The sequence below is a fragment of the Somniosus microcephalus genome, chromosome 13 (assembly GCF_052327205.1).
Source record: "Somniosus microcephalus isolate GS21.2 chromosome 13, FLI_Smic_1.0, whole genome shotgun sequence".
NCBI lineage: Eukaryota > Metazoa > Chordata > Chondrichthyes > Squaliformes > Somniosidae > Somniosus > Somniosus microcephalus.
The window spans coordinates 167155403-167172356 of NC_140999.1; the positions used below are offsets into that span (position 1 = coordinate 167155403).

The following is a 16954-nucleotide window of genomic DNA, read 5'->3' on the forward strand; positions in this document are numbered from 1 at the left end:
TGCAGTACTGGACCATACTTTTTTTTTATTCGTCCATGGGATCTGGGCATCGCTGGCAAGGCCAGCATTTATTGCCCATCCGTAATTGCCCTTGAGAAGGTGGTGGTGAGCCGTCTTCTTGAACCACTGCAGTCTGTGTGGTGAAGGTACTCCCACAGTGCTGTAAGGGAGGGAGTTCCAGGATTTTGACCCAGCGACGATGAAGGATTGGCGATATACTTCCAAGTCAGGATGGTGTGTGGCTTGGAGGGGAACTTGGAGGTGGTGGTGTTCCCATGCGCCTGCTGCCCTTGTCCTTCTAGGTGGTAGAGGTTGTGGGTTTGGGAGGTGCTGCCGAAGGAGCCTTGGCGAGTTGCTGCAGTGCATCTTGTAGATGGTACACACTGCAGCCACGGTACGCCGGTGGTGGATTATATCTCTCAATGTATATGTCCATCCAGGTGAAAAGACTATCATTGCCATATATATTGTGTCCTTGTTGTTGATTTTGTTTCTGCACATTAATATTCTGTCCATCTCCCGGGTGGTTATAATAAAAAATAATTCTTGCATTTATACAGTGCCTTATTGTGTCATTAAATAATTTCAAAGCACATCACACAATGAATTACTTTTTTTGAAGTCGAATGGCTATTAATATGCAGATGTAAGTTAATGTAACAGCCATTCTCTGAAAGCAATGCCCTAGAAACAGTAATAACATGATCAGCTAATCTATCTGTTGGTGATGAAAGGATTCGCAAATTTCATGTCTCCCCTGAAGATTTACTTCTGGCTTATTGGAGAAACCCTGGCTGGACTGAGTTTAAAATCCAGTGCTCCAGGGCCCAACAAGATGGCTACGGTCAACCTCATGGCCAAGGCCTGCAAAGTTCAGGTTTGGACTGACAAAGAAGGAATGTTCCAGAAATTAGAAGGCAGACAGGTCTTCTGCATTTATGTATGAGAAGCAAACAATGTCATTCGGGCCTCTGATTAAAACCCATCAAGGCCATTTGCACAGATAATCAACGGGTAATAGCTGCATTCAGACCTTCGTTAGCTGACTTCAACACTGTTTGGAAACGATCAACGGGGCATTAAAACTGGAGTGGCCCCATCACAAGACCAGTTACACAAAGGAAAACACTTATGGGACGTTTAAAGACCGATTAACCGGCCATCCAGGTCGATGGGCCCAGATCGGTTTCCTTTGTATAGACTTCAACACGTCCAGGTCAGACAAAGAAACAAGCTGATCTGGCGGGTGATAAGGGCTTCCAGAAAGGGGTATAAGTAGTCCCTCGGGAAGCCATCTCGCTCTCTCTCTCGCCTGGACTCCGGTGGCCTGCCTTACCATCAAGAAGATCGACGACGAAGAGCCCGTCCAAGGGAAGCAGGATACCCGCAGTTACATTTTAAATCACTGGGGTATCTCTGCTCTGGGCGGTGAAAACCCTAAAGACATCGGCAGGCAACGGGGCACGGAGCAGGCGTTCTAACATCTGAGACTGGTGAGCATAAACTTTCTGGCCCATCGCAAGACAACTTAGATAGGTGTAAAGGGTGGGAGTTAAGGGGATTGCTAAAATTGTCATTTCAGTCATTTTCTCTTGATGTGTCCGTTTCTCCTCCCCCGCTAAGTGTAATTGTGTTACATACATAGTGATTTTCTCTGTATAGTGTTTATTTTTCCCTATTTTTAATAAACATTGGTTTTCTTTGCACCAAACCACTGGTCTCGTTTTGTTTATATCGCTACTCGTAATAAGTCCGGTGGTCAGAACCAGAGGGAAAGCGATTCGAACCGCACGGGGCTGGAGCAGCTCAGGTATGCCTGACTGGCCAGACACAAACCCCAAACCAAAACCCCCTACAGAAATGGCGACCATGGCAAGGACATCGGCAACAGTATGCAATATAACAGACAGCGGTGCGGAGGGAGAAACCGCAATGGAAGAGAGGTTGTCCACTTATGTGTGTAGAAAGGTTAATATCGCCAAGAAATGGGTGGGTGCTATGTTAAATGCCGAGCGTCCCGTAGACGCCGCCGCCCAGTGGACGGCGAGTAAACAGCATAAGAGGGCAATTGAAAAGGCAGTCTGGTTAATGTGCTATAAGAAACAGGTCCTAGTGCTGGACAGGGTTGTAGCAGCACAGGCTGCCAAGCTCAAGAAATTGGCCCTAGAAATGCAGGATAAGGTTGCAGCGGAAGAGAAGGTGCTAGTGGCGCTTCAGGCTTTAAGCCAAGAAAGAGCTCAGACGGCCAAGGAACACCAGGCAAAAGTAGAGTGTCTGGAGGCCCGGGCTGTCGAGGTGCAACGGGAACATCAGGCAAGGGTAGAGCGCCTGGAGTACCAGACCGCTGAAAGTGAAGCCAGCGCTAGGCGCAAGATGGAGCACTTAGAATACCAGGTTAGAGAGGCGAGGGGCAGCGAGGTAAGGCTGCAGGACACAATTTGTGACCTTACCCAAAAATTAAAAGAGCAGGAGGAGAAAGTAAGGGAGGTAAAGGCAGCATAGAAGCTAGCCTGTGACTGGGGGTTCGAGGAGGCAGATCACGGGCCCTGTAGGGAGGAGATAGAAAGCTTGGGCATGGCCTTGTCGAGGGCAAAGGGGATGATATGCCTCATCAGCCCGAAGGCGGGCCAGTCGGACTTTACCGGCAACCCAAACAGAACCGTCCCACAGGCAGCACCCAGGATAAAGTTGGCTAGGGAATCAGAGGTCCCACGGCTGCCACCCATAGCTCCGAGCTTTCAGGAGCTCTGGCAGCAAGGGGGGGTGGAGGATGAGGTGGGAGGGGAAGCACAGCAGGCCCCGCTAGATAGGCCGGGACCAGGACCGGTGTACCCCCTCCGACAACGGAGGTACGGCCCGCCCGTTGATGACGAGGACCCAGGGGCCATCCAAAATCAGTTACTGGTGCCTCATGGCACCCAACAGCTCAGGGCCATGGTTAGCCACATCCCCAAGCTCACCGAAAAGGGAGACCCCTCTCTGCACTTCAGGGAGATAGAACAGGCAGCGTGCGTCAATGACTGCGATGACGCAGAGCAAGCTAAGATGCTGCTGTTTTCTCTGGGGAGTAATCTCCTCCAGACCCTATCTGATGAATGTAAAAAGGGGCAGAAGGATTATGAGGATTTGAGGAATGAGATATTGGAGGCCATGGGACTCAATGACGGTAGTCCGTTCACCCGGGTGGAAAAAACGGTACAGCTCCCAGGGGAGTCCCCGCAGGCGTTCGCAGACAGGCTGTGGCCAGTCTACCGGAGCGCATGCCCGGGAATGCCAGCGTGGGCATTACTGAACCAAGTTCAATTAACCCACTGGCTCTGTTGTCTAATGACAAACTGCCTGCCCCAAATCCGAGCCCAGGCTGCGGCCTGGTTTGACCCTAGTAGCCCCCAGACCACCGAGGAAATGGTGATACGCCAGCTCACTATAGCATTTAAAAATATGAGGGATATCGAGACGCCCCAACCCAAGGGAAAAGTCCATGAGGTTAAACCTGGGAGCCAGAGTAAGAAAGAGTGGCACCAGGAGGGGAACCGTCCCTCCCAGAGTAAGTTAAACTGTTACGGGTGCGGGAAGGACGGCCACTGGTGCAAGGATTGTAAGAATCCCTGGAAGGAGAATAAGGGAAAGAATTCATCAGCCCCAGCCCAAAAGGCAGAGCCAGGTATCCCTCCCGCTGCGATCGAGCCACTCTTGGAGTCGATACAACCTTTCTTCCTGACCAACCAGGGGAAAATAGCAGCCACCACCGGTGTTGTAACCCCATCAGCCCCATACAACCCACAGCAATGACTAGAGCCAGCGCAGCCTGTCGACCTGCGTCCCCCAGAAAGACACGCACAGGAGGAGACCTCCTGTAAAATGGAGGAATACCTGCGGTGCCAGGTTGCGGAGGCTAAGTTAGTTGAGCAGGCTTTAAGGGAGGAGAACGCTAGGTTAACAGCGAGGGCTGGCAGTTTAGAGGGTCAGCTAAGGGTTTTTAAAATGGTTCATGACCAGTGTAAGTTGTTCAAGCAGGGGGACAGGGAAGGAGAGTTCTGGGACCCCTGTAGAGCAGGCCCGGTAGCAGCAATCCGGGACAAGGGAGGCACACAGGGGGTAGCTTTGGCCCCGGACCAAAAGCAGGTCCAAGCCCAAGATCCCACCTTTAAGGCCGCCCTGGTAAGGAGAAAGAATTTAGAACAGGGTTACTGGCAGGCTGCTAGTTATATTAAACAAAGTTAGTTGTTTAAACCCGAAAAGAAAGAGCAGCCAGTTGGGACAAGGTCTGAGGATAGAGATCCTCAGCCCGCAGCGAGTACAAGCTCACAGGCTGCACAGGCAGGCGCTGTGGAGGGGAGGGGCCATTCCATCCATTGTCCAGACCACTCCCCCTCTCCTATGGGATTCCGAGGAGAAGGAGCCTGAATCAGATGGCCCTGAGCCCGAACCGGGTTTTGAACCTGGAGGGGAAGACCCTCAGCCACCGGCAGTGAGGGATTGCCCGTCCCCAGTTCAGGTTTGGGAGGGGAGGGACCCGAGGGAGAGGGCCCCCAGCCAGCAAAGACTGTGACCCGAGCTAAGGGTCCGCTCGCCAGGGTAGCCCCACCGGTAGCATTCCCCAGGAGGTCTCCTCGGCCACCCCAGCCCAGAAAAGTATGGTCACCGGCTCTTCAGTTAAAAAAGACGGTCTCCCGTGTCAGAGAGAAGCCGAGAGACAGAGGTCCCCAGCCAGCAGCCATAAGCTGCGAGGGACCAGGAGTAGAGATCAGTGCAGCCACGCCGCAGGGAGCAGCCTGTAGCAGCCCAAACAGGGATTAGGCTGGCCGCCCGGAGATGGGCGGCGGGTGTATATAGTTTAGGTAGTATAATTTTAAGTAATGTGTATAGAGGATTAAGTTAGGGTGTTTTTAATTTAATTCTAGGCAAGGAACCGGTAGTGTATAAGTTTTAAGTATGGAACCGTTCCAGAGTGTTGTCTACGTGAGCCGAGGTCGCGGGACCCGATCACACTTCCCCCTAGCCAGGGAGCCTCCAGGGAACCTGGCTAGATGCTTTTATGTCTTTTTCAGAATTTTCGAAATGTACAGAGGAATAATCCTGCTCGCCCTGTTCGGGCTGAGCCTCGCGAGAAGGGGCGATGTCGAGGCCCATCATATCTTTGGATGCTCGGGGAAGAGAGCGCCCCTAGCACACGATGGAAGTGGTCTACGGGAGGCAGATGAAATCACCTCGTATGTCCACGAGGGGAGCTGGCCGGGATCAAATTCAACCCAGTATTCTAGCGAGACCGGCTTCACGTATGGGGAGGCCTCCCTCCAGTGCCCGAGCATACGAATCGTCACCCCAAGGATTAGCGTCACCGTGGGCAAAAGAATATGTTTGACCTGTAAAGGGAACGTTTCCCTGGATAGGTGGTGGTGGCTCAGAAGGTTAAGCAGGGACGTGGGGGGCCCCAGGGTAGAGTGGGAAAGGTTGGGGAATGACACTCACAGGACCATTACAGGGACCCAGGGAGGATTAAGTGTGTGCTGGGATAAGTGGTGGGAACTGGATCAGTGGATCTACGTCTGTATGTGGGGATCAGAGAAAGTCTGCCCCACAGGCGTTTCCATCATTTTCTGCAGCCAGTGGCAAAATGACGGGAGGGGGATGGACTGGGAGTCCCGCCTGGACGCATGCGCGATCCCGTACTCCCCAATCTGGGTTAATGCCACTGAACTAGTGACCCGCCCCCCGACGGCCCCTGCCCACGACCCCGATGTCACGGACGGTGGCGGAGGGATGCCCCGCCACCACCAAGGGACCAAGGAACGGCTTGGTGCTAGTACCCACAGACCAGGTGCTGTACCAAGGGGTGCATTACGCGGTGGCCTCGGTGATTTTAAACCTCACTGAGGTACACTTACCCGCGTGGTGCCAAATTGTATCAAGCCCTGTTAACTGTCATGTTTCGAAAATTCCGTGAATTTGACTTTTCGGAGGTCAATAAGACCGCATTGTATACTCACCACGAGGTTTGGGACGGGGTTGGGAGGCAAAGAAGGGGTGTTTTTAATGACGTTTTAACTGGTTTTAGCACGAGATCCTCGGTCATCAACAGCTTAGATGGCATCGAGCTGCAGACCCAGGTTAATGGTCTAAAAACGCAATTAAAGGGTGTTTTGGCTGATGAGAATAAGGTGGTAGGTTCTGAGTTGCATGAAGTCCAGGCCATGACTCTCCATTTGAAGGAGATCATTGCGGAGCTGGAAAAACATGCAAAGATGGTAAATGCTCTCATGAGGTAGGACAGAAACGCTTCTGACCAGGCTGCGCAAAACGAGGTGTGCGTGCTGTATGGAGCATGGTTGCTGGGCGAGGGCCGCAGCAATCTGGAGGATTTAAAGCAAGGTTTAGTCCCCTCCTGGATCAGCAACAAACACCTCGCAGCCCTCCACCCTTTTGAGAACGCATTAAGCCCGTGCCAGCTCCAGTTAGCTTCTGAGGCCTACCCAGTCCCAGTGGACTGTGGGCGGTCCAACCACACCGTCATGGGGATAGTTATAAGAATGCCGGTCATGGGCGGGATGGCCCGACCCGCACCGGTATACAGGGTGGAGAACATTGGAATCATTCAAGGGGGTGTACACGTTTGTTTTGCAGCGGTCCCGCCCTATGTCATAAAGTGGGAGCACGTTATGATGGGTACTGACCTCTCGGGGTGCCGTGGCCGGGGAGCACACATCATCCTGTGTCCCCAGCACTTGAATGCCTATTCGAAACCACAATGCGGGTTCAGAGCTGCTGACACGAAACCTATAAATTGTACCATGGAAGCCATGGCACAAGGCCATGTTCCCCCACAGGTAGCATATATAGGGGGTGGAACATATTGCGTCACCACAGGAGTGTCTCACTACCAGCACGGACAGCACAGCTGGTGCGCGGTGAGTGACAGCAGTTTCTGCTTCAAACCCGAGGCAGAAGTTCAAGTGGCACAGGTACGAATTGTCCCCATTCCTGGGCCATCCACTGTTCACTTCACTGTGGAGGAGAATTTCACTCACCTCCAGAAATATGTCGCCCATTTCGGTTACCCGATTCCCCCTCTCTCAGAGCACCGTACCAAATTATTAAAAGCCGTCCTAGTATCGCAAAAGCACTTCTACACTTTGGAACAGAAGACTGTACAGATAGGGGCCGACATTTTAGATATCACGACCCCGCCCTGGTGGGACGTTTTTGAGAGTATGGAGGTCCCTTCCTGGATTCGAATGGCGTCCCACATCTTAGTAGTCTGCCAGCTAGGGATCGTCCTCTACCTGGTCTGTGTCCAGTGTAGGAGAAAGGGTCCCGGGGTAGAATTTAAAGTAAAAGGGTTGTGGAAAGACCAGTATGCCCGGGTGGGAGAAGAAACACCCGTGTGAGCTTTGTGTCATATCACTGCCGAATGATGGCAGATCTGTTAGCTATTTTTAATAAAGCTCGTTCCTTCCGTTTTGTTATTTTTAATAAATATGTTTTTTGGCCTGATGTTTATTTTTATTAAAGGTTGTGTGTTGAAATGAAGTTCTATGATGTCCCAAGTAGTGCAGGGGTGTTGGACCCCCTCCGTGCTTGGATTATTGTAACAGATAGTAATTTGTTTCTATCGATAGATGCCTGTCATGCACTGTAGTTTTCTCTAAGTAAGGGGAATGTATGTGTCGAGGGATCGTGGATAGATAAATATAGGGGAAGGTTGTTTGTGGGGGGTCAGAAATTTGCTCACCTTGATTGAATACTTCAAGCAAGTTTCAGTATCCTAGGGGGGACTGAAAGGATTCGCAAATTTCATGTCTCCCCTGAAGATTTACTTCTGGCTTTTTGGAGAAACCCTGGCTGGACTGAGTTTAAAATCCAGGGCTCCAAGGCCCAACAAGATGGCTACGATCAACCTCATGGCCAAGGCCTGCAAAGTTCAGGTTTGGACTGACAAAGAAGGAATGTTCCAGAAATTAGAAGGCAGACAGGCCTTCTGCATTTATGTATGAGAAGCAAACAGTGGCATTCGGGCCTCTGATTAAAACCCATCAAGGCCGTTTGCACAGATAATCAACGGGTAATAGCTGCATTCAGACCTTCGTTAGCTGACTTCAACGCTGTTTGGAAATGATCAACGGGGCATTAAAACTGGAATGGCCCCATCACAAGACCAGTTACACAAAGGAAAACACTTATGGGATGTTTAAAAACTGATTAACCGGCCATCCAGGTCGATGGGTCCAAAACGGTTTCCTTTGTATAGACTTCAACACGTCCAGGTCAGACAAAGAAACAAGCTGATCTGGCGGGTGATAAGGGCTTCCAGAAAGGGGTATAAGTAGTCCCTCGGGAAGCCATCTCGCTCTCTCTCTTGCCTGGACTCCGGTGCCCTGCCTTACCATCAAGAAGATCGACGACGAAGAGCCCGTCCAAGGGAAGCAGGATACCCGCAGTTACATTTTAAATCACTGGGGTATCTCTGCTCTGGGCGGTGAAAACCCTAAAGACATCGGCAGGCAATGGGGCACAGAGCAGGCGTGCTAACATCCGAGACTGGTGAGCATAAACTTTCTGGCCCATCGCAAGATAACTTAGATAGGTGTAAAGGGTGGGAGTTAAGGGGATTGCTAAAATTGTCATTTTAGTCATTTTCCCTCGATGTGTCCGTTTCTCCTCCCCCGCTAAGTGTAATTGTGTTACATACATAGTGATTTTCTCTGTATAGTGTTTATTTTTCCCTATTTTTAATAAACATTGGTTTTCTTTGCACCAAACCACTGGTCTCGTTTTGTTTATATCGCTACTCGTAATAACTCCGGTGGTCAGAACCAGAGGGGAAGCGATTCGAACCGCACGGGGCTGGAGCAGCTCAGATACGCCTGACTGGCCAGACACAAACCCTAAACCAAAACACCCCACAGTGATATTGGTTGAGGGAGGCAGGACACTTTAAGAACTCCCTTCCTTTTTTCCAAAAGTGCCATGTGATGTTTAATATCTACATAAACAGGCAAATGGGACTTTGGTTTAATATCTCATTTGAAGGATGGCACCTCTGATAATACAGCATTTTTTCAGTACTGTACTGGAATATCAGACTAGATTCTGTGCACAAACCCTGGTATCAGACTCAGACCCAGAGATGAGAGTGAGAGTGCTACCAACTGAGCCCAGCTGGTTGCTTGCTTGTTGCTCACAGTGGGTGAGGTTGCATTGTTGGGAGGGAGAAACCATTTTCAGTCTGCCACATCCTCCTCCTCCTGGTTTGAACCTCCTTCTTCTACACTCCTGCAGATATCACAAGATAAATATGGATGAGCAAGGACATTTGGCCCATCCTGGCTCATCCTTCCAGAAAGAGCCTATAAGCCCCCTTAACACAGCATCCAATTATTTCTTAAATAAATCCAGGATTTTCACCTCCACTAACCTACCTGGAAGAGAATCCCCCTCTTTGTGTGAAATGGAACTTCCTGACATAAATCATTAATTTGTTTTATTTACCGGTTTGAGTCTGTGCCTTCTTGTCCTACTCTCATTATTTAGTTTGAAGTAATTTTTTTTACTCCATCTTTATTACACTGTTTACTATCTTACATACCTATATAACATCACCTCTGTTTATATATTATGTTAGCATATAGCAATAATTTCTGTCGTGGTCTCATCCTCATTATAGGGCTTGGGTCCTTATGGATCTTCCAACAGCTTGATTCATGTTTCATCAATTAAAATGCCCATTTCTGGCTCTCTCAACTGATAGTTGCCTTGTCTGGACTAACTGATGTCAGTCACTTGATGCACTTTGGTGTGACAGTTCCTTTTGCATCTTGGGGGGGTCAATAAGTCAGTGACTAAACTAAATAACCATGTATTTTGGCATATTAAGGGGTGATTTTATGAGGTTGTGCTGCTAGTGAGGAGTCTAATTTGCCGGCTGTGCATATCAGGATATTGTTTGTGAACACCCGCTGATTAAAACTAATGTGCCCACGATTTCCCGATATGCATGGCTGGGAGCAAGGCTCCTGCTGGCTGTGGGAACTTGGAAAATGATACCCAAAATACATTCATTGATGTGGGAGGTGACCGATGAGATTATGTTAGAATGGATTGCAAATCCTTTCGCTTTCAGTCAAAATGCAATTCAATTAACAAAATCTCCATCTTTCAAGTGATAAAACACTGGCTCAACATTTGCTGCATTAATCAAAGGGGCAACCTTTACTGGAGCAACCTGTAAGTGCAAAATATAAGATGAAATCTCAAGGCATTGAAATCATTATTAATAAACCATAGGATCAATACCTCTGTCTGCACCATGTTGACCCTCTGTGAACGAAGTTCTCTGACACAATTGTACACGTCCACGACCCCTTCACTTTCTGCCATATCAAGCATGATGTCAATAGCAATAAAACATCCTGTCCTCCCTGCGCCCGCACTAAAACATGAAAATGTTAATATAATGTTGGAACAGCAACACACAGCATAATGCAATCTGAAAGTCCAATTGTAATTTAGGCGATACATGCTTCTTATTTGCATCAAAATATAATAAATTTCAGGGATGTGAAAAGAGTTTTTAGCTTTCATTTCACGTTTTCCATCTTTTGTGGTTGGCAATGATAATTCTTAATGCAGCTGCACTTTGTAGTGCATTCGGCATAACAACGGTGATAAGCAGTAATCAAGCAAGAAAAGGAAACACGTGAGTGCCAAGGTGATGAATAAAATGTATACTTTGGCTACGACATACCTGCAATGTACGATAATGGGGCCAACATCAGTTGGGTTAAGGAACTTTACTTGTCTTACAAATCCCAATAACCCCGTTGCATAGCATGGTACCCCATGATCAGGCCAGCTGGTAAAGTGGAACTGTCTAATCTCTCGAATTTCATGATTACCTTTCTATAAAGAAAAAAAAGTTGACATATAAAAGAGACATGGCAGTATGTTCACATTTAAAAAAATCTCCTCTTCCACTTCTTCCATAAAAGGCGCCCTTTATTTATTAGATATACAAACAAGGCATATGCAAGAACGAAGGCACGTACAGGGCTGGAAAAGAAAAGTAGCAGCCCATCCAACCAGTCCCAAAGTTCATTCTGGGATGGATCTTCCTGCTCTGAAACTGAAACTATAACGGCCGGCCAACCACGACGCCAGTTTTATGCCTGGGTAGCAAGAAGAAAAATCTACCCATTCATGGCTTTCAATATTATGTTTAACAAGTTAATTTTTGAAGCATCTGACATTTATGTCCTTCAGCTCCACATAAACACAATCTCATGTATCACATGACGTTATATTCATTAATTAGAGTGTGTAAGCGCTTACTTTCTCTCACTGATGTCTCTAAAAAGCATATTATTCATACAGGGATGATATTCTTGCTTTACCTTGTTGCTCTACTTCAAGTAATAAAACTCCTTGTGCAGCTCTTCGCAGATCTTTGCAGTGGTGAACTTTGAGCTGATCTGTTTGCTGATATACGGCGAGGTTCATTGCGTATAGTGCAGGATTATGGGCCACAGACTTGTGTTTTTTATCAATCAGGACCTCAGTTTCCTGGTCTATGAAATAGGCTTTATGACTTCCTTCTTGCTCCATTTTTATAAGCACTGTGCACGTTGTGGTCTTACGAATAAATAATTGCAATTTAAACTGGCTAACTGGCAATTTGGGTGCTTGAGAAGTGTAAAAAGAGCATTCTGATTGGTTTGATTCACTTTTATTAACACTGACAGATTTGAATTGTGCAAAAACTTCAGAAGCAAAAATTGTTCCGATCAGCCATCGGATTTGGGTTTCTTATTTTCTGCAACATAAGGGCAATCAACCATTAATTTGTGAGATGAGTTTGCCCTCGTAGTGTGCAACGTCTGACAAACTTTGGGAAAGTTTCTGGAATATGTAAAGTGATGTCTGGTTCAGTGCAAAATGCATCAAGTTGTTCTGGTATAAATTTTAGTCCATGTTATCTCAGGTTGTGTTTATATTGCATATAATTACTTCTATTGCAGTCAGGTGATGGTCTGTGAAGGCCGGTAATGCAAAGACTGTCTAGTTATGCTGAGTGCACAGCCAGTCCACGGCCAAGGCAATATGAAGCTATATGGCGTTGAGTGCCAGTAGTGGTAGCTGCTTAGTTTGTCGTCAGTCGTGCTGTGCCTCCAGCATTGTGGGGAAAACCCATTTATTTAGGTGGCTCACTCTACCACCTGGAGCACTAGTGCCATTTTCTTTGTATTCCAGCACTACCAGTGGGATTGGGCTGCCTCGAGTGGTTGTAATATAATATGGTACCATAGAACAGGAAGGTATCAATGGACTGGTCAGGTGGGCAGAACAGTGGCAAATGGAATTCAATCCGGAGAAGTGTGAGGTAATGCATTTGGGGAGGGCTAACAAGGCAAGGGAATACACAATAAATGGTAGGACACTGAGAAGTGCAGAAGATCAGAGGGACCTTGGAGTGTATGTCCACAGATCTCTGAATGTAGCAGGACAGGTAGATAAAGTGGTTAAGAAGACATACGGGATATTTGCCTTTATTAGCCGAGGCATAGAATACAAGAGCAGGGAGTTAATGCTTGAAATGTATAAAACATTAGTTATGCCGCAGCTAGAATACTGCGTGCAGTTCTGGTCACCACATTACAGGAAGGATGTGATTGCACTCGTGGGGGTGCAGAGGAGATTTACGAGGATGTTGCCTGGGCTGGGGAATTTTAGCTATGAGGAAAGATGGGATAGGCTTGGGTTGTTTTCTTTGGAACAGAGGAGGCTGAGGGGAGACCTAATTGAGGTGTGTAAAATTACGAGGGGCTGAGATAGAGTGGATAGGAAGGACCCATTTTCCTTAGCAGAAGGGTCAATAACCAGGGGGTATAGATTTAAAGTAATTGGTTGGAAGTTTAGAGGGGATTTGAGGAGAAATCTTTTCAGCCAGAGGGTGGTGGGGGTCTGGAACTCACTGCCTGAAAGGGTGGTAGAGGCAAAAACCCTCATCACATTTAAAAAGTACTTGGATATGCACTTGAAGTGCTGTAACCTACAAGGCTACGGACCAAGTGCCGGGAAGTGGGATTAGGCTGGATAGCTCTTTGTCGGCCGGCACGGATAAGATGGGCCGAATGGCCTCCTTCTGTGCTGTAAATTTCTATGATTCTGTGAACTATCAATGCAATGTTATTGGCAGAATCACATTGTCCGACCTTGGTTTTAGTCATCCAGCCCAGTAAAGTGCACAAGTGTGCTAAACTCAAAGTTACTGCAGTGTTCTTTTAATAAAGCCTTGGCATAAGACTATTTATTTTAAAGCCTTTTTATTGGTCCCTGCTCTTGTAGAAAAGAACCCATGTACTCCAGAATGCTACAACTTATTAAAGCTTAATATTTTTCATGATGAAAGTACATTATCAATGTTTTGTGGATTTATAGGAAATTCTGTATTATATGTCCAAATAAAATGAAGGTATCTTTCAATAAAACTGCTGGATGTAAAGTTATGCAAAGTTGTATGTAATGTAAAGTGGATGTAAAGTTATGCATCAACCTTCCTTCGTGGATTTATGAAAAGAGTTTATTTGTTTGCACTACAAATCATGGATAGAAAATTATGGCGCTGCACGTGACTTTACTCACAATGCAAAAGTAAACATTCTTCAAGAAACAAATGCATATTCTCTGAATGATACCATGCATATATTGATTACAATCAGCTTAAGTCTTCTTAGAAGATTCGTGGTTAAATCGAAGGCTAGGTTGTAAATTTTTGTCCGCAGCATTTCCAGTGCAGAACTTCACATGACGAGAACCTGTGTTGGAATATCAAGCCAGCGCCCAATTCGTGGGCCCACGATTTTCCCTCCATTCAAATGAATGAAACACCGTGGGCCCAGGAAGTGGGAACTCAAATGTCAGGAGCTCTGTGCTGGGAGTGCTGAAGTCAAAAGTGTACAGAGATAATAGAGAAGACTGACATAAAGTGCTTGTCACTTTATCGATGGTGACATGTCTAATTAGAGTCTAACCACACATATCAGCTAACATGACAAGATCCTCAGATATTGGGCATGAAATGTCACATCAGTGCAGGTTTAGGTAATCAGTGCTAATTTAAACTCCCTTGTACTATTGCAATGCAATGTCCTTTGCTCTGGCACTGTAGGAGGAAGGTCTTAATATGGCACTTTAAACAGGGGTTGAAATTTATATTTTAGTAGCAGCTAATAATATACTCCAAATGCCATTAACTCGTGATGGATATTGTTAGAATGATCATAGTTGGTAAAGCAACTATTAAAGTCACGACCTGGTCGAGTAGGCTTGTCTAAGCTTTTGTTTTCATGGGTTATGTAAGTTCACACCATGGAGTCTTGGAGCCACACAGGCAGGCAGTTTCTCTAAATTTTTGCATTCAGTGAGGTACCTTGCAGACTGCAAGTGTACACACGAGTCACCTCCCTCTATGTAAGGGTTGGGAAAATCTGCCCTATAAAGTTTAACTCCATGTTCCCATTAATTTGCATATACCTCATGTCGCTGCTACAAACAGGCCTTGGTGTTCAGACCTAGGATTTATTCAGCAACAACATAATAAAATTCCATCCCACAAGATTCAACTGGGACAAACCTGCAAATAAGAAATATGCAAACAAACAAGACTAAATTGACAGGATTTCCAGGCCTGGATTTCCAAGATTCTGGGACTGCATGTGGCTAATTGGTTGTAGGTTAGACACCCAATTGATAAAGCACTCAGCCATGCAGGTCTGATCTGTGCTGAATTAGCTAATTTTAGCAAGAACAGCAATTGAGAAGCTAGAATTGAGCTCAGCGCACTAGGGCCCCCTTCTGATCACCATCCATTGCCTTCTGTGGTTTAAGTGCACATTTGTGGAAAATCAGGTGAGGACCTGATTGAGCTCAGCTAGTTTTCTTTGCATCCCATAGTTGGATAGCCTGCCGACAGTCATTGTTTACTGTTCTTGGCGGAGGTATCGGGGATATCCAGGGCCTACCCCAGCATGAAACAACAACTTCAGTAGACAATGGAATAAACTGACCAAATAATAAATCTATTGCAAGATGCAATAGTTTGCTAACTTCAGTAGTTTTTCATCAGCATGCATGAAATTTTCCAGTAAACTTCCACAAGAGGGCAGCCTAACATACAATAACTAAATATGGCACTGTTAGTTGAAATGCTCCACCAGTTTGATTACTTCATTTTTAGATGTATTTATTCTAATTCAGGGCTCCAGAAATAAACATACAGAAATTAATTTTACATATCTATATTCACTGTACTTTATTGCAGAGTTATTTTCAGTTAAGATGCTTCTACCTAGTTGTGGATTTTGAAACATCTCATCGTGCTTAGGCAACATGGACTTTACATACCTTTTGAACTGTGAAAGTGCGTATAACATACTCTGCTAGTGGTTCTGTCTCAACAAGCGTTACTTTAATGTCTCCATACAGCTCGCTATCATCTGGCCAATATCTGCAGCATTTCACCTGGTACAGAATAAGAAGAAAAAAGGGTTGTGTCTGTGAATTAGCAAAGAATAGCATTCATGCAGTGACTGCTACAAGATAAGTCCTTGTGTTTCTAGGTACTCATGAGAAGAAATCACAGTATATGAGCTGGTTTCCTGTGGCATTGCTCATGGGCAGTTGGGCCTGTACTGCAGTTGTGATATTTAGCTGCTAAGATGGAACCGTGTTTGATGTGCCGATTCCTCTAGAAAAGTGGTCTAAATGGACACTTCCAAATATCAGATAGAGCGTAAATGCTGCTTGATATTTCTATAGATTGGTGGTTACTTGCAAATTCATGCCCCTGCCACTTCTTGGTTAACAAGGTCAGAATCCCATCAGGAAATAATTGGTTTTCTTTCTTTTTATATTTTGGACTGATGACTGAAGTTGAACAGATGCACACTACACGCAAGACAATTGTAATTAGAACATAGATTATAATAAATAGTATGGAGGAGATAAACCAGTAAATCAAAGTGTTGATTTTGTGATTAGCTATCTCCCAGTGAGGAGTGATCATCATAGGGAGTTTGGCTTTCAAGATGCACTCTCTGTGAGCATTGCTCCCATTAGGAATACTGGATCATAGATTCACCCCTCAAATGACCTTCAGACTTGGCTAGACCTTTATTCTTCAATGCCTTCACCAGTTGTAAAATCTGAATGCAAACCAAACCAATCAAAAATATTAAATGCCACTTTCGGAACATTATTTTTTTTACAGAGTTATGGATAAATAATGTTGCAAAACTCTGCCTCCCGCATCCTAACTCATACCAAGTCCTGCTCACCCATCACCCCTGTGCTTGCTGACCTACATTGGCTCCCAGTCTGGTAACGCCTCGATTTTAAAATTCTCATCCACGTGTTCAAATCCCTCCCTATCTCTGTAACCTCCTCCAGCCCTACAACCCTCCGAGATCTCCGTGCTCCTCCAATTCTGGCCTCTTGCGCATCCCTGATTTCCTTCGCTCTACCATTGGCGGCCGTATCTTCAGCTGCCTAGTCTTTAAGCTCTGGAATTCCCACCCAAAACCTCTCCACCTCTCTAACACTCTCTCCTCCTTTAAAGCGCTCCTATCTCTTTCACCAAGCTTTTGGTCAACTGTCCTAATATCTCTTTATGTGGTTTGGTGTCAGAATTTGTTTGATCCTGTTCCTGTGAAGCGCCTTGAGATGTTTTACTAAGTTAAAGGCGCTATATAAATGCAAGTTGTGTTTGTTGTGACGCACCTACTGATCATATTCTATAAAGGTCACTGTCTTCACAGCACAGACATGTGACAATAATTCCCACAGGAACACCCAACTTGAATGTTAAACAGTATAATACTGTCACGGAACTTAAAAGGTTACATTTAGTGAGGATATGCTCCTGGTGTAGCGCTTTGCTTTACAGGAGTACAGATTGGAG

At 46.2% G+C, this 16954-nt stretch overlaps 1 protein-coding gene across 8 annotated transcripts in view; it reads right to left on the minus strand.

Moving 5' to 3' along the window:
• ptprt (protein tyrosine phosphatase receptor type T) overlaps positions 1-16954 on the minus strand; it is a 1756894-nt gene that overhangs the window by 34512 nt on the left and 1705428 nt on the right. For all 8 annotated transcript variants that reach the window (XM_086005548.1, XM_086005547.1, XM_086005549.1 and 5 more), the window contains 3 exons: positions 15400-15516; positions 10745-10899; positions 10294-10429 (listed from right to left, as the gene is read on the minus strand). In XM_086005548.1, coding sequence (XP_085861674.1) covers positions 10294-10429; positions 10745-10899; positions 15400-15516 — 408 coding nt within the window. The remainder of the gene's footprint in view (positions 1-10293; positions 10430-10744; positions 10900-15399; positions 15517-16954) is intronic.